Genomic DNA, 21,807 nt, shown 5'->3' on the forward strand with positions numbered 1-21,807 from the left:
TTTCTCACAAATTCAGCACACAAACACGAAAGAACAAAAACATTTAAGAATAGCTCACAGCTCTCAACCCCTACATCCTGCTGGAGAGTGGGGATCCAAAACCTCCTTACACAACTTAAATCAATCCTTCGGAGGATTAGAATAAAAAGGTGACTAATTTCCCCACCCTTCCCCCTTTTTTTTTTTTCCCCCTGCTTCTGTATTTCTTGGTCAAACAGGCTGTGGTGAGGAATGGCAGTACCAAAATGTGAGAAGAAATGACAGTTCTTGTAGTTGGATGTTCTCACTAGAAGCTGGAAATGAAAAGAACAGAAGAAATAGTTCTTACAGTGTTACTAATTCTGCAAATCTGGAACATTCTGGGTCATTTAGATCACTAGGAATGGATCTGGATGCCAGTTTCCAAGTCTTCAGTAGCTACACCTCCATTAAACAAGTCAGCAATGTTCCCTGTTCCCTCCATCCAGCTCCTTTCCTCCCTGTCTGACCCAGGGGCTGGGCAGCCTCATGTCCCCCCAGGGAGCCAGGCCAGGTCTGCAGGACCCAGCAGCTCTGCCTTCACTGCAGTTGGCTTACAACACCACACTGGTGGCACTTGCCTCTTTGCCATCACTAATCACTAATGTAAATCACTAATTTAACCACTAATTTAAATCAAATGGCTGGACAGCAGAGAGACCACCCAGAACTACTTCAGAAGGAGAACCATGAGAATGAAACTTCTCATCACTTATTTTGTTAACCAAATATTAAATAAAGAAGATTCGTTGGTTTTGTTTTTAAAAACGCTTTTCCAAACTCATGCTACTTGGAGCTGCAATTAATTAGGACTATTAAAACTCTCAGGTATTTTCACTACGCGGTTCTACCCTGTGGCAGCTCCCGTGCAGAACACCTCTACAGCAGATACCACAACATCTGCTTTGAGACCGTCTGGGCTTACTGAAAAAAACCTGGATTTTGCCAAATAAGCTTTATCTCCCGGACTCATCACTTTTAAACTAACATGCCATTAAGTATCCTGAAGTCAGTCAGTACATGTAGAACAACTAGGTGTGCTTGCACAATCAGCCCCAAATCAGCTGAATACTGAGCCACACATCTTGTGCACGATATCTCACTAATCAAATTACATCTCATGTGAAAGCCACCTACAATGTTAAGATTCTGTTGTGAGGTTTCCTCTTTTTTTGGTCTTTTTTAACTACACTATTGACTACTGGATTGTTAATTAAAAATTACTGCTGAACTAAAATTTGATATATTTGATGGAGTGGGACACTTTTCATTCAACCGTAACTGCCACTGTCTCGTCTCCTAGATTAACAGAAATCTCTTGTTGCTTCTATTCTTCAGAGTCCTTTGCCAAAATTTCATTCATCACCACTGCTCATATGCATTATTTTAATCCCTTAATCACCTGTATCTCTCTTACAGAGACATCTGCAAATTTATTTGCTCCACCATTTTTCTGGGAGACTTGTGAATTGTTTGTTACTCGGGGTTGGCAAAGGTCTCTGAAATATTTCAATACTTAAGGCACCACCCAGTTCCAGGTAGACACCCAGATCTCTCTCTAGACATCCATATGTATGGATTAAACATTAGTTCTCAATTAATTGCAAGATGTAGATACGTCTCACTAATTTAGAGGGAAAAAAAAAGAGTATGCATTTAGATGCTTAACTTCATGCACTCTGGTTGGATTATCTTAATCACAATTATCAGTTGTGATAATTCTAGCTCCAGTCAGTACTTTCCACCAGTTTCATCTGAACATAAGGAGTGCTGGAATCACAGCTACAGTCTGCTGATTTGCAATGAGAGCTCATGATGAAAAGGACTTCTGCATAAGCCAAAATGTAGATTTGGTGAGAATCTGTGCTTTAATTTGACAAATTGGAAGATGTTTTGAATCAGTAACATATGTTTGTTATTTTCTAAGTGAATAATTTTCTATATTTAGGCAATAATTACACATCTTATTAAGTGGCCTTCACTAGCCAGAAGTTCATGCAGTGCTGTCTGGGAAACCAAACCAGGTAACAGTGGATGACCCAGATGGACAAAACAAAGAATACCACCACTACAGCCCATGCTACCAGTGACAAGCTGCTGGAGAGGTGCTCTGCACCCAGAAGGTGATGTTCCGCACCCTAGGAAAGTCAGCAGATAGTACAGAGGAGCTGAACCTCAGTAACGCTTTTTGGCCTAAGCAGAAGATTGATTTACAGGAGCATAAATCCTCCCTGCTTTCAGCTATGAACTATTAAACTACATTCAGTCTGATGTTCATTTTATTAGTGTTCTCCTAGACTCTTCAGGCAAGCTACAGAATAGTTCTGGTTTTAGTCTCCAAACAATAGCTTATTTACATACTTATAAAATAATAAAGACACCCTCCCCAATGCTGATTAATTGCCAGATATTACACATGAACGCAAAATCCCTGGACTCTGAACATACTGCTACAATGGAAATGTGTGAAAGTAATTTTGTTCCAATTTCACCCCATGGGAACATGGGCTCATAAGCATTCAATTAAGAATAATTCCGTCTCATCAAGATGTGTTTTAGTTTCACATGCTAATGTGGTAGAATGCGTCTAGATCATGTCTCTGATAATTTTTTGCCAGGGTGGGAGGAATAAAAATTATTATATAGAGAGAATATAGCTCTGGCATTTTTTTCCCTTTCAATTTAGGGGGTTTTTGTGCATGAGAAAATAGGGTTTTGGCAAGCTGTAGTGTTTTGTACTATTTGGGTCAGATCACCTGGGGGATAGTACCCGAGAAGATAACATTTGTAATGGGAAAAATCTGAACCAAAATGCCATCTTTTAAAGAAATCTGCAAGACAAACAAAACAACAAAATCCTGCATGGCAATCTGCCTATAGCTCTGATTTTTAATGCCAAAAGAAGCCACTCTGATCAGCTTGTCTGACACAAGCCATAGGAATTCCTGCAGCTACTTCCTCCTTCAAGTCCAATAGCTGTGGCTGGACTTGGATATATCTTTTAGGAAAACTTCCAATCTCATTTAAAAATTCCAATCTTGGGAAATCCAGAGCTCTTGTTAAACTATTCCAGTGAATCACCCACTGTGTTAAAAAAAAAAAAAAAAAAAAAAACTTCAGTTTCATGCTACTGGAGTGCATTATACTTTTGCATACTGAAGACCTCCTTAGTAAAAAATTTATTTACCCTTCATCACTGAAATAATTTCAGGATAAACTCATAAACCTGCCCTAGAGTACCTCCAAGTTCTTTCAAAGTCAGTATTACCTGGACCTCTTATCCCAAGATCATGACCTACATGCATGAAACTCTATATCACTCTATGAAAATACACCTTGCATGTATCAGGCTTACAAGGTTACCTTTTCATACCAGCAATCTTTCCTCTTCATTTTTTCCCCAAAACTTATTCTCGATACATTATTTTAAATAGGGTAGGAGTTAATGAACAATGCACAAGGGTTTCCACTAGATGTGCACCGACCTGATGATCATCCAGTTAAAACTGCATTTTGAGACCTACAAGCTAAGACAATTTTTTACCCACCAAATAGGCACAGCAGTGATTTTATATCTCACTGGTTTCTTGACTGATATGCTCTGCAGTACAAATAATTTGTAATAGGATTATTTATAAACAAATCCCTTCTGCCAAGTCACTCAAAGTTGAGTGTAAAGTGATCCTTCCATAATAAAAAATTCCTTTCAATAAAATTATCAGCAGCTGACTAAAAATCACAGTCAAAAAGCAATAAAACATTGAATTATATTCATTCAACAGAACACTTACAGTTTGGTTCTTTTAATTTTTTTTTTTTTTTTTTTTTTTCCCAAAGGAAGATGAGTAAACGAGCTGATTTCAGTGAAATGTTGTTCCAGACCATGGCAGTAGCCAAACAAAAAGCCTCATCTCCTGACCCATGATCCCAAATCAGGAACTAAGGCCACACAAAACATCTTGCATGGAAGCTCAAAAACCACTTTCCATAAAAACCTACAGGCTGCTCTACAGAAATCTGAGCACACTGGTGTTAACAAACCAGTCTGCATCCTCAAAGAAATAGTCATGTAGCTTGTTGTCTTTTTTCCTTTGTCTGTTTTTACTCTTACTTCTATTTACTTAAGATAATAGCATTTTGTCAGCTGATCTATGGTTTACCTACGTCTGAAATTTACATTGCACACACCATAACCACTGAAATCAGTGATCAGCATAACAACCCACAACACTGCGTTTGCATTGAAAATAGAAGTAAACCAATATTAAACCCATTAGGAAAAAGACAATATTTGAGCCTTTAGGTTAAACATTAATTGTAGCAGTTGGAATTTGTCAGCGTACAGGTGATCCCATTAAGAGAAAAATTTTGTTAATTGTCACAAAATTGTACAACCTCCAACTCTGACATTAGAAGTTGGATGAATAAAGCCATATGTCTCAGTAACAAGCAAAATTTCCCAACCAACCCATAATTATACTTTATGATAACGCAGTGGTACTGTAATCCCTGAATGGGTACTAATTCTGTTCTCATCAGCCTTCTGGCTTAGGAGGATGCTGAGCAAAACACATGGAATGTGCTTCTGGGAGCAGAATGGAAAAAGGAAAGGAAAAGTACCCACAGACTGCTGGTCGGATGCCAGTTTTGGAGGTAAGGTGCAAAATCTTACTAAAATATGCAACAGAAAAAAGTTTTAAATCATTATTGGCAAAAAAGACTACCAAGTTAGTTTATGGTTTAAAAGTACCTAAAATGACCAAGACTTGTAGACTTTTTCACTGGAGAAACACATTTTTTTTCTAGGGGAAAAGAACCCCAACCCTAAGTCATCTACCACTCCAGAAATACTTTGCTTTAGTGATAAATGAAGTGAAGCTATTTCTCGCCTGTGACAGGTCCAGACTCTGCCAATTTCATTATTTTACTTCTAATCCTATGGCAAGACTGGGTTTATTCATAAAACGTGAAAAAAGCAAGCTGTTGTCCAGAACTTACAAAGTCTTAAAAACCTTTCTGATAAGGTCCAATTACTGCATAAAATCACATAATCACAGAGTAGTTCAAGTTGGAAGGGACCTTAAATATCATCCAGTTTCACGCCCCCCACCTTCCCCCGGCCCAGGTTGCCCAAAGCCCCGTCCAACCTGGCCTTGAACCCTTCCAGGGAGGGGGCAGCCACAGCTTCTCTGGGCAACCTGTGCCAGGGCCTCACCCCCCTCACAGGGAACAATTTCTGCCTTAGGGCTCATCAAAACCTCCCCTCTGTCAGTTTAAAATCGTTCCCCCTCATCCTATCCCCCCTCTTTCCTGCAGCCCCTTTCAGCCCTGGGAGGCCGCTCTAAGCTCTCCCCGCAGCCTTCTCTTCTCCAGCTGAACCCCCCAACTCTCCCAGCCTGTCCTCACAGGGGGGCTCCAGCCCCCCCAGCATCTCCGTGGCCTCCTCTGGCCCCGCTCCAGCAGGTCCGTGTCCTTCTGCTGTTGGTGCCCAGAGCTGGACCCAGCCCTGCAGGGGGGTCTCACAGAGCGGAGCAGAGGGGGAGAATCCCCCCCTGGCCCTGTGCCCACCCTGCTCTGGGTGCAGCCCAGCACACGGGGCCTTTCTGGGCTGCCAGCACACGTTGCTGGCTCACAGGCAGTTTTCCACCCCCCAACCCCCCAAGTCCTTCTCCTGGGGGCTGCTCTCCATCCCCTCCTCGCCCAGCCTGGATTTGTGCTGGGCATCACCCCAACCCATGGGCAGGACCTTGCCCTTGGCCTTGTTGAACTCCAGGAGGTTTGCCCGTCCCCCCTCTCCAGCCTGTCCATGTCCCTCTCTGAATCATCACAAATTTTCCTTCTCACAGATTTTTATCAAGTTATTTAGCAAAAAGGTTTTTAATAGTTCATGTTACTGCAGCCTCTTATGAGATAAGACTCAAGCATAGTTTTCCTAAAGAAAGTAGGAATTGTCTCATTCCCAATCCATTTAATCTGCCTATAGTAACGCACAACAACATTCTTGTTATCACACACCACTTTTGATGGAAGCCTACCTGCACTTACTTCACTCTGGGCCACTTGTTTGCAGAGACAGCAGTGTTTACCCAAGCCGTAATACCAAATAGTCTTTCCCATTTAAATGATCATTAAAGTCAAAATAATGTTGCTCATGTTGTTGACTGCTGTGTTTATATGTTGGCCCAGCTACTAGATGTTTATAAAGTAACTGTTATTTCTCAGTAATGCTCGAGTCTCTTTACATGGTGAACACTTTCAATATCACGTCTCAAAGGTTAAGTTCCCAGTGATGTAAGGATCAGTATTTGGTACTTCATATTTAAAATATCACACACAGCAAGTATTAGGAGTGTAAAAAATTATTTTCAAAAGTTTTAACTGAGTTCCTTAACCGGAAACACAAGAAGAATAGAAAAGGACCAGTTTTCAGAAGGCTGAAGGGGCTCTTGCAGAGCACACCCAGGTCTTCTGTTATACTCACACAAAGCTGATGTACTGTTTTACTTCCACTAACTTAGGGAAAGATTTTTAATTTAACTGTTAAAAAAATGAATGTAAACAAATGCTCAAGATGATCTATAGACTCAGAGAAAAAGAATTCACACCAGTCAAACTCCATTTTAAACATTGTTAATTGATGTACTTCTCTGTATTGCATTAACCCACGCAAAAATAATGTAGGGTTCAGTAATAAATGCATCTGCTTCATGTTTCTCCCCGCCTTCCCTTCCCAGAGTAAAGCCAAAGGAAAATATGTCAGACTTGCAAATATTTCAGCTTTTTTGAGGATGTTACTCTGACACTTTTTCTGTATGTATTGAAAGATGGGCCAGTAATCCCTATTATCACACAGGACTGCCTATACATTCCTGGGATCCAACCCCAATGCCCTCACCCAGCTCACATTCCAAGGGAAAAGGAGCTGGCAACTGGATAATGAATGCAAGTTGGCTTTATGCAGTACATCACCATCACATTGCAGCAAGAGAAACATTTCTGGTAATTAGCAGTATTTTTCAAAGCTAACCTCCAAGGCCCTGATCCCACAAAGACTGCACATTCTTAAATTAATGTAATTGCATAATTCCATCAACTCTAATGGCATGGGAGGAGTATGGTTACAATGCTCATCCTCTACAGCCTTCAGACAATGTGCCAGAACACTTCTGAAAGGGAGAATTAAAATCTTATTAGATACATTTTGCTGTTTAAACAAACCTAGTATTAAGTAATAAAAGATATGCAAAATGGGTAAACTGTGTGAATTTCACATCATATTTCTTTGTCTTTTCTCTCTGGGCAAAAAATCTTAATTCAAATGAATCTGTATAATTTTTCCTTTTGCTCTACTGCTTCATGAACATGTTTAATCAATTTACAAGGCTCACCAAAACCGTATTTCCTGCTTTCACACACACAATGTCAAGATAGCTATGAAAAGAAAACCGTCCTTAATTTGTTCAGCATCCCAAAACAAATCATTGCTTGTTGGCTGCCTTCTGCTAGTACATGCACTAAGCCAGTTTCATTTTCAAAAACAATCTTCCTGAGATTGACTGCAACCCAAAGGGATTTAAAACAAAAAGGGAACACACACAAGCATCGAAACATCACACGATGAACATGCAATTCAAAAGAAAAACATAATGGTAAGGGTGGGAGAACATATTTCACATCACAAAGCACAGTTACTGCAATAATCAATAAACAGTACAGCCACAACAGAATTATTAGACAGCAGCAATAACAGATTACAATCCCAGGCTCAATATTTATGCTGCGCTAATGCATTGCATAATAATATAGGTATTGTGTCTCCTTTGTTTTCATAATTTAGAAAAGCCACTGAAAGCAACACCGGCACTAAATCTCAATTAAGGCTCTGTGGTAGCCTGGTGCTGTGGGCTTAATCCTAGTGGGATACTGGACTGTATACTATTTTCCTTCCTCTCTCCCCCAGTTTAACCAGTGTTACCTGTTCGGTAAGTGTGTGATGCGGTGTGCCTATAGATTTGACAGGTCACCACCAGTATCTTACACAAAACCATGGTAGCTTGAAAATGTGAACAACATTTATCAGCCAGTAGCATACAGGCACTTTTATAAGTGCTTTAATGGAAAACAGTGGTTAGTAACTACCACTAATTAGTCAGTGCCATCATTCCAAAGTCCCCTTTTTTTTTTTTTTTTTCTTTCCACAACTTTCCCCCTTTGTTTTACATTTATTAATTCCCTCTCTCCACCTCCAAATTAAAGGTACAACTGTTCATGTCCATATTCAAGTTTGCACACAAAATGTACCCAAATAGTAATAAAATCTTTAATTCTGTGGGATGCTGAAAGACAGGCAACATCATTTAGAGGTATCAGGACAGTGTTAGAGACCAGCCATTACTCAGGGCTAAGTTTTATATTCTTTACCAGGAGCATGGCAAAGAGGCCTGAATGGGAGGGTCGTGATTTATAAATCACCTGAATTAATTATTCTCTGCCTTTAGTAATTTATGCATTCCATCTATTCTCTAAGCAGGCTGTTGACAGCATAAAATACCGCAGTACTTAATACAGGATGGATGCACAGATTCACACAAAACCCCACTTTTTTTGACACCTCCGTTTATGCCACTGTATTTGGTGCTGTTTGCAGACTTACACAGGCAAGTTTCCTGAGCACACAGTTTTCTAATCATGTGTTACCAGAACATCTATAGAGAATTAGCCACTAAAAACTGCTACCTAGATATTTTTTCTATCAGCAACTTCTATTTCAAATACTCTGTCCTCCTCCTATCTCATAAAAGGATAACCTGTAATGAAAACCTGAGATTTTACAATCTCCCAGGCTGATATATTTTAATATATCTCAACTGCTGCATAAATCCCATTTCAGAAAGTAATACCAGTAAAATAATTCTTTATCAGTTTCAGTGTGGGGACTGAGTACATGAACTTTTTGCTCTAAAAATTTCAGAAGTTTGTTATTTGAAAATGCATATAGTGGTATCAGTGCTTATTTTCACCCATAAAGACACCTGAAAGACGTAGTATCTGTGAAGCAGTACTTAAGTCTCTCAAGGATGATTTTGCCAACTTGATGTTGAAGTGTTGCCATTGTACAAAATTACCCAAATTTCATTGAAACAAGCTGGAATAATTAAGCTATTTCTTTTAAGTTTTCAGGGTATCATTCCTACATGTAAAACATTCTGCCTTAAACAAGATTTTGGTGTGGACTGCCCTCTATTATTATTATTATTATCATTATTCATTTTTAAATAATGCCTTTGAAATCTTAGTGCTTTGCCTACTTTAATACCATACCCCTGTTCCAAATTAATCTGGAGAATGCCCCTGGGACAGCTAGATTTTCATCTCCTGTTGAGATCCTTCAGTGTAACTCTCCATCATTATGTACTACTATAAAATTTCTTTTGTACAAAAAGAGCTATTTCAGCTTGCATGCCATATTTTCTTCCCTTGACAATCAAGATGGTTTTACTTATGTTTACTGTGTGGTCTATTGCTATTGTATGCTGGCTTAGCTGGGAAGCTGCATTTCCACCCTGGATGCTTTCCATGTTCTGATCAATTCTGTCATGCAAATTTTTCCTGGTTTTCCTATAACTTCTAGCATCTTGGTTAATATATTTAATTATCCATGGCATCAACAGTGAAATAGTAAAACTTAAATTTTTGCGTGCCATGAACTTATTAGATAAAACATTTGGGTATTGCAAGTAGAATTTATTTTTAAATTCCTGCTATTTCACAGCTTCAGTAGAACATCTATATTTTTGCATCATGAACAAAGATTTTATGTTGTCATTTAAGGCTGATAGATTCTCACCATTCTTATTCTGTACAATCAAACTGATCAGGAATATCAAAAAAGGCAGATCTTTCTTAATTTATCACTAAGTGCCATGACAATTTACTGAACTTGAGGGAAAAGTTCTATTGTTCCCATTCTTGAAAAGGAATTTATATAGACAGCGTTACCGAAATAATGGGTGTCAAGGAAGTATTAGACACTGACACATAACACAATTTATATCTCTGCACTAATTCCAAACAAACTACATAACTGTATGGAAGCTTTGTGAATCACAGCTTACGTTCTTATGGGGTTCGAAAAGGATTAAAATACTTTTACTCTCACATAAAAAGCATTTAGAAGTTCCAAAGGCCACATATTAATTCAAGAAATTGTATTCTAGACTTAAACCAAAACAAAACCATTATTAGGCTCCCAATTCTACCACACTTTCTAGGACATACATCAAGGATGCCATAAAGACACAAACCATCCCCTTCAAAATTAGTTATTCATCAGTTTACTGAAAACATGCACAGATCAGTCACAGAGCATGCAGCATGCAGTAAATGGAGAGCAGAGGTTAATAACCTGGAAGCATAGGATCTGAGAATGTGAGAACAAGTTAAAGACAAGAGTTCCTCTCCATTGTCACTGAGGGTCGAGAAGCAATGCTGCAGCGTAGAGCAGTGAGAGTGGGGGAAATACAGTTTGTCCAAGACATATACATATCTCCGCAAGTGGCGGCAGGTATAACTGAAAGACAAAGGTAAAGGGAGAAAAAACAGAAAAAAGAGGTATTTTCCTTTAAGAAAGCTAATTCATGGTTTAATGTCCTTGGTTTTTGTGTCGAGTCAATGGAAGATGCCAAGTAAGCAATGGAGCAGTTTGACATAAAACAACAATTTCAAAAGACAGACAGATCTGTTAGCCCGTGCCCATACGCTGGTTCTGTCACTACCACAGAGGGAACCTGCCAAGTCTCACACATTAGAGATGTAAGAAATTGGGGCTTTTTCCCCCACCCCCTTTTTTTGGTGGGGATTGGGTTGATCAGGCATTAAGAGAAGTTTTTCCCTCTCTCAACTTGCCCTTAAAATATAAATGTATGAGTGTGAACCGGGTTTATAAATTTACCATTAAAAAAAACTGAGAGTATTCACAAAATTTAACTGATTTTCATGGAAACTGACATCTCGCTTTAGGGAAAAAATTCACACAGAATTACTGATCAGTGTGAACTCCTCTTGCAGCCTAGGATTCCAGTGGTAGAGTATCTCTGTATTTAATTCTAGATCCTCAAACATGGTGCTTTGTCATAATTGAGTTACACACTGAGATCTGGTTAGCTCTTCCATTAAAAACTCGATCCCTTCCATGAAATAACAGATAGAACAATCAATACAATATTTAATATTCATACTAACCAATTCTGAATGCTCTTGAGTAAGAGATATACTGCCTGTGCGTATTCACAGGATATCCTCCCACTCATAATGGAAAGGAAAATAAATTAAGAGTAGTTCACCTGCAACAAACTGCATCGCTGGCAAACTACGAAGCACGTACCCCGTGTAACCTTGAATATCTATTATTACGGGTTTTGCATAGAAAATACTTCACTGCACAATGGTGTAGAGTCCAGAGTATACAGTGTGGCAAGGCTTCCAGAAAGTGCCTTAAGCAGCCCAATACATTGTGAGATAAATAAGACAGCTCTTCATAAACATCAAGCTGCTCCTACCGGACTATTTGCTGTTACCACTGCAGCCCGGGTAGCTCTGCAGTACAGACATACCCCTGGAGTGCTAAACTGGGGAAGGTTCCAGTGCAGAGTGATTTGTGGAATTGAGGCTCCTTGGCTGACTTTGCTAAGAATCAGCAAACGCCTCAACTCTAGGCTACAACATCCTTACCAAATAACCCCCTCGCCATAGCTTCATAGGTTGGAATTTGGGCAGTGGGTTATCTACCCAACTGTCTGCATTTCACAGGCCTGTATCTCTAAAACCCCTCCACTGGATGTAATCGTGTGTGGTTAAAACACTTTTTAAGGAGATCAAGTTATTAATGTATCTTGGGCAGAGAACAGGACAGAAAACAGTGCCCCCAGCAGCAGATCCTCAGTGCAATCAGCGGGGCTCTAAGTCTAAGACTTTATTGAAAACAATGTCTCCCATTGCTTTAGTTCAAGCAGCATTCACTGCTGGGTTAAAGTCAGTCACCTACCTTCGCTCTGGAAGTTGAGGAACACAGAATCCCTTCTGGCATTTCAGTTGCAGATATACTAGTTTTCAGGAAAGGAGCAGCTGCGAGGAGCCAAATTCTTAAGCCATCATGCCTTTTTTTTTTTTTTTTTTTTTTAAAGGATGGTATTTACAGGATCCCATACCAAGGGGAACCTCAACACATAAGCCTGCCCTTCCAGCTACCCACAGCAGCCACAGATTTTTTTCCAAAACCAGATTAAAGAGCATCGTTTAGAATGATGCTGCTTAGAAGATTTAAATGGTCACGAGTCCACTATTTCCATTTAGTATATTGCACCAGCTAGAGAATATTGCACTACTAGTAGTATACTACTATACTATATAATATATACTACTCTACTAGTAGTATATTGCACTACTAGAGAACTGTACCTTATCTCAAGCCTGTATAGGTCTCATTCCAGCCACTTGATGTTGTTTGACTTTTATCAAGAAATTGAGAGTGCCTTCTATTATTGCTTAGCTTTGAACCCTGACAATGCTCTCCACAGACAGGAAGAACAACTTGATCCCCTGAGCATGATGACCACATGTAGGCTTAACTGACAAACTGCATGAGAACACAGCATGCGATGAGAGGAGAAATTTCCCCAAAACTTCACCCAGAGGTTTCATGCCCTGTTGAGACAGATGCCAGGTGGGACAGTGGCAGCCCTCCCAGTGCTGCCTGCCTCAGGGCCATCACCTGGTCCTGGCACATGACAGAAGGGACCGAGCACAAGAGAGACCGCTTCTGCGGGAAGGCAGCTTTCGGAGCCAGCTCTGGGTGTTGGTGGAGCTGCTGTCTGAAGGTGCCAATTCCTCAAGAATCACACTTTGGGAAAACAACCTTCAAACATCACCAGTCCTCTTGGGTATTTATACAATATGGCCAGTGCAATTCTATAATCCTCCCTTTCAGTATTTCAGCTAACAAGGGCAAGGCAATTCCTATTTTTAAAGTGCAACTTGTTTACTGAAAGGTGTAATTTTAAACCCATACCAAGAGCAATGCCATCCATAAAAGCCTGCCTTTTCTAACTTGCACTACAGCCACTATGGCCAGCATAGCTTACAACATATTAAAGACTAAGCATCTCCATTATTAAATCCTCTAAGATAAACCAGAGTAAAACCAAGGCTTAGATCCCTCAATAGATATGTATATTAAGAAAAACTTACATCCAGCTTTCACCAACTCATTGTGGATATTGGTTTTGAAATCAGACTTACTTGATCCACCAGAAATCAGTTTTCCAGCAGCTGCTACATCTATAGTTACATGTTACTGAAATTTTTGTATTCTGCATGTTTTATGGGGCATATTACTTTTACTTTACAGAGAAAAGCAAGCCTCAACTACACAATAGTACTGAAAAATTTGAAAAAGCAATATTGCAGAAAATAAAGAACAATAAATTTGATTGATGGTGGGTGTGTGTGTATTACTCATGTATTCTGTTTACCCTGAGGACAAAACTTTAGCTCATGCTGCAATACTGCACTAAAATCCCACTCCAGAAGATTATAATTCCCTTTTATAAAAAGTAAAAGCCATCTGATCAACATTTTAAATTCTGATAAGAAAACATTACAGTGTCAACTTCTAATAGCTAAAAAGTGAGTGTCTGGTTACATAAGTCTGGGAAATCAGGGTGGTCTTGAGTTATCCTAACCAAAAATAATATATAGCTTCTTACACAACACTAAACTTTCACTTTTTCTTTTTTTTTTTTTTTTTTAGGTAATGAAAATAATAAACACCCTTCTAATGTCTACTCACTACACAAATATTATCGTAGCTATATTCTCTAGAAATTTAAACCTATCAAAGAAAAAAAAATTCCATATGCTCCATTAAACTTAAAGTTATCACCATTCTTTGTCTTTAACTGCCATGGCTATTAAAGCCACAGAATCTCCAAATTTTTGGATCCAAGCCAACAGAGGTTAGCATCAGCATTCTGGAGACTAAAGTGACAGGAGCCTCTCTGTCTGACAGTCACCCCTCTCTCACATGCCAACAGCTGTGAATCCCTGTGATTCCGGAACACAAACTGGATGGAAATGAACACTCAGTGACATCTTTAAGATAAATGAAGATGCTCAAAACTGATGGGCATCAAGTCAAAGCACCAAATTCAATCCTTATGAAGTCAGAAAGTAGCATTTAGAAGTCTCCAAGGCTTTGCTCCCACGGGGTTTTTTTTTGTGAGTTTCTTGTTTTTCATTTTCTCTCCTGCACATAGTGGGTAGGGAATTGAAATAAAGAAACCAAACTTGAACAAAATGCCAAAAGCAACACAGAAAAGGCTCATCTGCTAACCATGAATAATGTGTATTTTTGAATAAAAATATATCTAAAATAACGATACTGTAAGAGACAGCATAAAGAATCTGACATTTATGAAGAGGACTGTAAACTACCTGCTACTTGAGAATTTTTTCTACTCATGTTTCTGGCATCCATAAATATGTTTCCTTCCCCGATCCCGGCACTGTTTAATCTTGCCTAGTGGCTGGTATAAAATGAGAAGACTGTGAGGAAGCCTCAGTATTGGCTTGGCACATGAGACAAAAAAAGGAAAAGAAAAGAAGAACCACACCAAAAAACACCAAACCAGGGTAAACAAACAAGCAAACAAAACACATCAGTCAGCTACATCACTCTTTCAGAAAAAGAAAAAAATAAAAAGTTTGCTTAAGGGGAAAATTGCTCTTCCTTGTAATTCTCCCCAACTTCTGAATTTGTCCTTCTCATTGCCACCCTGCAAGGCCAGCCGGTTCTTATAAATCTTCAGCGAGGTGAATGCCTACATTCAACTGCCGTGAGGATATTCTCACCTGCTTACACCAATCTCCTGTAATCCTGGAGTTCTGGTCCCCTCTTCCTGAGACCTTTTAGGATTTGTCTGAACCAGCAGTAGTTAAAATGAATGCTCTCATCGTCACTCTGACCTCAGAGAGTGCAGAGACCCTCCTTGTACACGCTGTTCAATGCCTGTCACATAAGGGCAAACATAATTTCTATACACATATAAAAATTAACCCAATTATCTACATTTATTTGTAATTTAGCATAGATTTGATAGAGGCAAAGAGAGGTTTCCTTTCTAGAGAGTCTGGACAATCCCAACCAGTAAGGTTATTCTGATGAGAGCAGTTAAATGAGGGCATCAAAGAAACATTTTAAAATCAATGGGAGTTTGATGTCTAGAGCCACTGGAGAGGTGGAGGTTAGCTGTGAGCTGAACTGCTGCTTGTGTGACAGCAAAGCCCCATCCCACGTGAAGAGAATAGAGTATTTCAGTTGGAAGGGACCTACAATGGTCATCCAAGTCCAACTGCCTGACCAAGTTAAAACATGGTATAAGGGCACTGTCCAAATGCCTCTTGAGCATTGACAGGCTTGGGGCATCGACCACCTCTCTAGGAAGCCTGTTCCAGTGTTTGACCACCCTCTTGGTAAAGAAATGCTTCCTAATGCCTAGCCTGAACCTCCCCAGGTGCAGCTTTGAACCATTCCCATGTGTCCTGTCACAGGATCCCAGGGAGAAGAGCTCAGCACCTCCCTCTCCACATCCCTTCTCAGAAAAGCTGTAGAGAGCAATGAGGTTGCCCGCCAGCCTCCTTTTCACTAAATTAGACAAGCCTAAAGTCCTCAGCTGCTCCTCACAGGACATGCCTACAGACACTTCACAGCTCTGTTGCCTTCCTCTGGATGCATTCAAGGACCTCACATCCTTCTTAAATCATGGAGCCCAGCACTGCACACAGTACTCAAGGTGAGGCCACACCAAAGCTGAACACAGTGGGATAATCACCTCTCTTGACTGGCTGGTCATCCTGTGTTTGATGAATGCCAGGCTTGGCTACCAGAGCACGAATGGATGCCATGGCTTTCTGCAGCTTTAATGAGTCCCCCCAATCATCTGGAAGCCCTCCAAGGACCTTGTGTGAAACATGCAGGTAATCAAAACCAACAAATAAATGAGACTTTGTTGAAGATTCTTCCAAATCTGCTGTTTCTCATGTTTGTCTGAAAAAAATTCAATGTCCTAAACGGCCATTGCAATTGTTTGGGTTTAGGTGATCATACCACTTCCAATTTTTAACTCAAACTCCACATAATTCAAGAGATGTACAGGAAACTACAGCCATAGACTAAACATCAAAAATAAGAAAATAAAAAATAAAAATACTAAAAAATAAGGAGTGCTGAAATTCACTGTATGCTTACATTAATTTTTTCAACCCACCTTTTAAAGAGACTTGGACGAAACAACAGCACTAAGCAAAACATGCAAAACCACTTACATCCTTATTTAAACCAGAAAGTTGATATTTTCTCTAGTGAAGTCAACTGCCATTTAAAAATAAATATATCAAAGACAAAAACATAAACATTACCAGGCCAACATTTTTTTAACAACACAGAAATGAAGCAAATTGGGCAGGGTATAGAAAAGAGGTATAAAAACAGTATTCACCAACCTCTCTATAAATACAACCTAGTCTGAAACAGCATATACAGGATTCAAGAGAAAAATTCCCAGTGCTAATGTTTAAGTAATTGTAATTCATAATCTTCCTCTTGGTGTTTGCCAGATTTTATGAAGGCTATAAATCTTTAATGTTATTGAGAAAAAGTAAGGTCTTGAAGACATACATGCCACATGTATTAGTTCAGAGAAACTAGATTAATCTGCAGCAATAAAAAAAAGCCAATTCTGCTAAGCCTGATTAAATATTTAGGTCATATTGTTTCTTAAGCAGAATCTGAAAAATGCACAGCAAATAACATCCTTTTCTGAGTTTGAAGACAATCACTATACTTCCAAAAGGGAGTCATACTGCAACATGACTCTATGGGAAAGCCAATATGAAAGCCTTCTTAAAAAAATAATGAAAATATGGGCTAACTAAACTAGCACACATTGGTCAGCTCCCCAAACTATCTGTACACATGTGGGGAGAATGTTGTGACATGCTATGAACATTCTACTACTGCTTGTGTTAGATAACTTGTGTTCTAGAAAGTGCTATTAGTCATGACTCTTATGTTCCCCAAGACAAGCCCAACCAAAATACATTCTATACTCAAATACTACATAGGTGGTGACACAACTTATTAGATCATCCACTCCAATTTATTCTCTGACTAAAATATCACCTATTAATGCTATTTCACACAGTATAAACAGCAGAAAGGCAAACCATCAAAAGCCTATCTGCCTTCTTGCCAACCGTAAAAATCTAATTTTGGATGAAAGCTTTCATTTCTGATTAGTACTCTGTCATTGATGACATGATGAACTGCAGCAGAAAAAATACTACGTATTTGTTTTTCAGCACCAAGGCTGTTATGAAATACTGACAAGGTTATATCCATGGAAAGGTGGTTTGGGGTTCTTTGGGTTGAGCTTCTGCCACTGTGGTGCTAGCACAGTTAAGGTGCTTAATACAATAAAAGTCAGTACTGGGGATGCAGATCACACTGGCCTTTACTGTAGTAAAACGCTTAAAACAATTCCTCCTTTTTCAGGCAGCTTCTTTTATTTAAAAGTTAGTCTTATGTTAGAGTCGTAATTAAGGTTGAAAGGGACCTTAAGAGGTCTCTAGCCCAACCTCCTGCTCAAAGCAGGGTTAACACAAATCCAGACCAGACCAGGGTTTTGCTCAGTTGCATCTTGAAAGCTTCCAGAGACACAGAGACTCTACTTCTCTGGGCTGCTGTGCCAATGCTTCCCTGACCATGAAAAATTGTCTTCTTCCATCAGGCTGGAACCTCCTGCCTTTAGTTCACAACCATTCTCTATCATCCTGACACACACTTTTATAAAGAGCCTGGCTTCATCTTCTCAGTAACCTCCTCCTATGTGTGGGAATGCTGCTAACCCTTTCTCTGAAACTCTTGCCTGAGCCTTGCCCTGAAGCCTTCTCTCCTCCAGGTTAAACAAGCCCAGTTCCCTCAGCCCAGCTTCCTACACCAAGTTCTCCAGCCCCCAACCACCGCGGCAGCCCTCCACTAAACACGCTCCAGTTTAGCAACACCTTTCCTATGTCCAGGGGTCCAAAACCTGGATGCAGTTCTCCAGACATCATCCAACAGACAGTGGTCTTGCAATGGCATGAGTCCACTTCCACAGCGCTGACAGATGCATTTCACCAGGTCCCATGGGCATGTATATGTCACTTCCCAAGTAATCCCCAACTTGATCCTTTCTCACTACTGGTACTCTCCTTCCTCCTTGATCTCCACCTAACTTCCTAATCTAAGCAACAGGGTGACTTCTCTTAGCTTTCTAAAAATATTTCATCCTTGTAGGTCTATTTTTCAGATCCAAGTATCACTAAATTTGTATCTTATACTATAGAGTGATGACAGGATTTTAAATTATGTTATTGCAAAACAGCAGTTTGGGGGCAAGGGGCCATTATAGGGTTAAAGGTTCCATAACAACAGAGAACAGAGAAGCTTGAAAAATATTTAAATGCTTAAGAAGTGATTATTTGTGATAATGTGTCACAGACATAAGTTCCCATGCCCTGAAGCAGCACTCTGTCACAGTACTGGCCAAATGTACACACCAGTCTTATGAGAGAAATATTATCTTTATACATGAAAGTATTTACAGTGAAGGAGGGCAAGGAAATGAAAACCAAACAAGTTCTGGAGATGTTTGATAGACTGAAAATCAAATGATAAATGTATGAGATTCTTCTACAGAAAGGCCAAATTACCTCTGTACAGATGAAGTTCTATCAAAAAGAACAAAAGGATTTGTAATTAGAAACAGACACAAGCAACTAATGACCCGTAAGAAAAAAAAAAGATGTGAAAGAGCTCAGAGGAAGTGTCTACTCAGGGCTGCAGTTTCAGACAAAGAGCGAAGGCTTTAATCACCCAGATGCCTCGCTTACTTGGAAGGCACATATCCCTGGCAGCGTAAGAGATGCTACTATGGGAATGTTGCTTTTGAAACCTCCTGCGCTTTTATCCTTCGACTAGACACTGTGGTAATTCACAGGCTCTGCACGGGACTACAAAGATGCCTACTACACCCGTGTTAACACAGACATTTGCATCTCAGTCTGCGTGGACCTGAAAATCCTCTGTCGGAGACAACGGCTAGAGCACCAGGCGCGAGGGCACCGCGAGGAGTCAGCAGCGCTCGTCAGAGCCCTCGCCCTCCTCCGCAGCAGGAGTCATCCCATCTCGGTCCGTGTAAATTGTGGGGTTTGGAGGAAGACATACTTGTGGACCCAAGAGCACAATTAATGAGTTACAGAAACATGTCTCTACACAGCTTCACTGCAAATTTATTTATTCATTGCAGAACTAAGTGTATTTACTTTACCTAAAAGCCTGTTCTTTCCTAAACTTGCTGAAGGCCATTAACATTAAAAAGGTTGAGTCATTCCGCAGTTATAAAGACCTGATGCACGTTAAAGTTGTTAAATCCTGATTCTTTCTTCTTCTGTACCTACAGTTTCACCCTCCATTTAAAAGTGTCAGATGTTTCCAAGTGCAATATTCTCTCTGTGAGCCATGAAAACTATGGTGAGAGTATACGGCAGCGGGAAATACCTTGGCTTGACTACTTAAGACACTCAAACATTTCATAACCTGTTATCTTATATTCCTAAAATCAGTTAGAGAGCCTGTTTGAAAATCCTCACTTAAGTGTGGGGTCTGAATGAACTTAAAATTTCCATGCGCGGTGGAAGGGAAGGTTCTTAGGAGCTCTTTGGAGGGCATCAACAGAGTTCAGTTGTGTGTTACCAGTAACTGCTCTGCTTCCCTCCTGCAGACACTCATACCTAACCCATCCTGCCTCACACAGCTGGAGAGACATACCAGCTTGCTCAACTGCAAAGCTGGAAAAATGTTAGACATACATAATGACATCAGTTAAAATGTGAAATAAACAGCACCCTGACAAGAAAAAAACCCTTACAATCAATGCTATATTTTTGTTTCACACTAATGCTTACTTACAGCTATACTACTATTTTAGTTTGTCATAGATATATCCACGTAAGTTCATTACTCATACATTTCTATAGAACATAGTCTTTTTTTCCAAAGAGAAAATTTCTAAAAATAAAAAAGTACATGTTGTATCTGAAGATAGTGGTTAATGAGCCAAACACCCTGCAACTGAAGATAAAAGACAGGTTCAAACAAGTTATTATCTTGAGTCACCTTTATTTCTGTTAAGGAACATTGTCCTATAATACGTTCCATTCAAAACAAACTGAGAAGCAAGACTGTAGTTTCTAGGATTCTACTGAATAGCAAACAATAGTTTGCAAAAGACTATTAGAATTCCCTTGTTTTTCTAATCTCAGAAAATCTTACGCAGGCCAATTTATTGCTATGAAACATGCTTTTTGAAAGGCAAAACCTGTAATATTCACATCTTCAGTGTACCATACATTAGACACCCAAATACTGAATAATATAGTGGGATACAACGCTGTAAACAGTTTAAGTGGCCTTAAGCTTTTTCCCAGGCCAGCCAGAAGAAATTAAAATTGCACTAGCAAGATTGTAATAATTCTACTGTCTTTCTCATTTTTGCTTCCTTTCACTATTAAACATGTAGAAAAGTGACATAGCTCAGAACCTTGGTCTACTCTGTGAATTCATCTGTAAAACACCAATAAAAGTGTATCACAAAAATAGTTATTTCTGTACATAATCCCTCAAATATTTCATCCTCTCCATTATAACAGATTTGCAAGATAAACAGTTTTAAAAGCTGTAAGGTTACACACACACACAAAAAAAGTTTAATTCCCCAATTTGAAGACTATTATCAAACTGTATTGTTTCCAAAGAACATACACAGCACAATAACTATGAATGGGTCATTCATGATTATTAAAAATGGGACGAGAACTTCTACCTCCAAACTGCAGCTCTCCGTTGCACGGCAAGCATCTGCATGATGCTCTAGATTCCCTGAAACTGGTATCAAGACTTCAGTAAACTTCAGTTCTACGGGCAAGGCTGGGTGCTGATTTCCATCACCTTCATTTAACCACCCATTCACTCTGCCAAGCAATGACTTGCATCTTATAAGACACTGAAGTACCACAGAATTTTCTAGATGGCAGAAGACTAATGAGAGTTTCAGTAATGACTTCCTGTCAGAAAATGACAGAATTACCATGATGGCTAGGTTTTACAAGTCAGCAGAGACACAAAAAGTGATCAAGGGAAAAGCAAACTATCTTCTCCAAAGCTGAGCTTTTAGAGCGGTATGTATTTCAATATTAAAACTATTTTAAAGCCATATCAGCAATCAGCAGTGTGCCATGATACGCAAAGTGTAACCACTCTGATTCATGTAAGAAGACCCTGAGACACAGCAAAGCAACAGTTTGCTCAAGAACACCCTGTGGTTCACACTGATCTAATCTACCTCAAAATAAATCTGTGAGTCTGTCCATCTGGGAAGTCTCCACAACCCATGAGCTCAGAGGTCCCGGTCTCCGAACACTTCTAGCGGCACTCAGGGCATTCAACTGCTCACGCCAGATGGGGGACGAGGGTATTACTGTCCCATCAGGTGCCCATTCAGAATCCCCAGCAGGTTCAACTGGGCTTAAACCAAGTTCAATATTTCCATGTTGGAAACAGCTGATATCAGCCTAAAACCTCACCTCCATATGTTACACACAGGGAAAAAACAGGCGAGCCCACATGGAGTACTT

General features: G+C 39.7%; 1 protein-coding gene across 2 annotated transcripts in view; it reads right to left on the reverse strand.

Moving 5' to 3' along the window:
- The window catches only part of DYM (dymeclin), a 219,953-nt gene that overhangs the window by 86,016 nt on the left and 112,130 nt on the right, over positions 1 to 21,807 (reverse strand). Inside the window, exon 14 of one of the 2 annotated variants that reach the window (XM_026865592.1) lies at positions 10,424 to 10,588. The exons of the other annotated variant lie outside the window; for it this stretch is intronic. Coding sequence (XP_026721393.1) covers positions 10,424 to 10,588 — 165 coding nt within the window. The remainder of the gene's footprint in view (positions 1 to 10,423; positions 10,589 to 21,807) is intronic. 2 annotated transcript variants of the gene reach the window in all.

Source organism: Athene cunicularia, assembly GCF_003259725.1.
Source record: "Athene cunicularia isolate RWA chromosome Z unlocalized genomic scaffold, athCun1 chrZ_part1, whole genome shotgun sequence".
Taxonomy (NCBI): domain Eukaryota; kingdom Metazoa; phylum Chordata; class Aves; order Strigiformes; family Strigidae; genus Athene; species Athene cunicularia.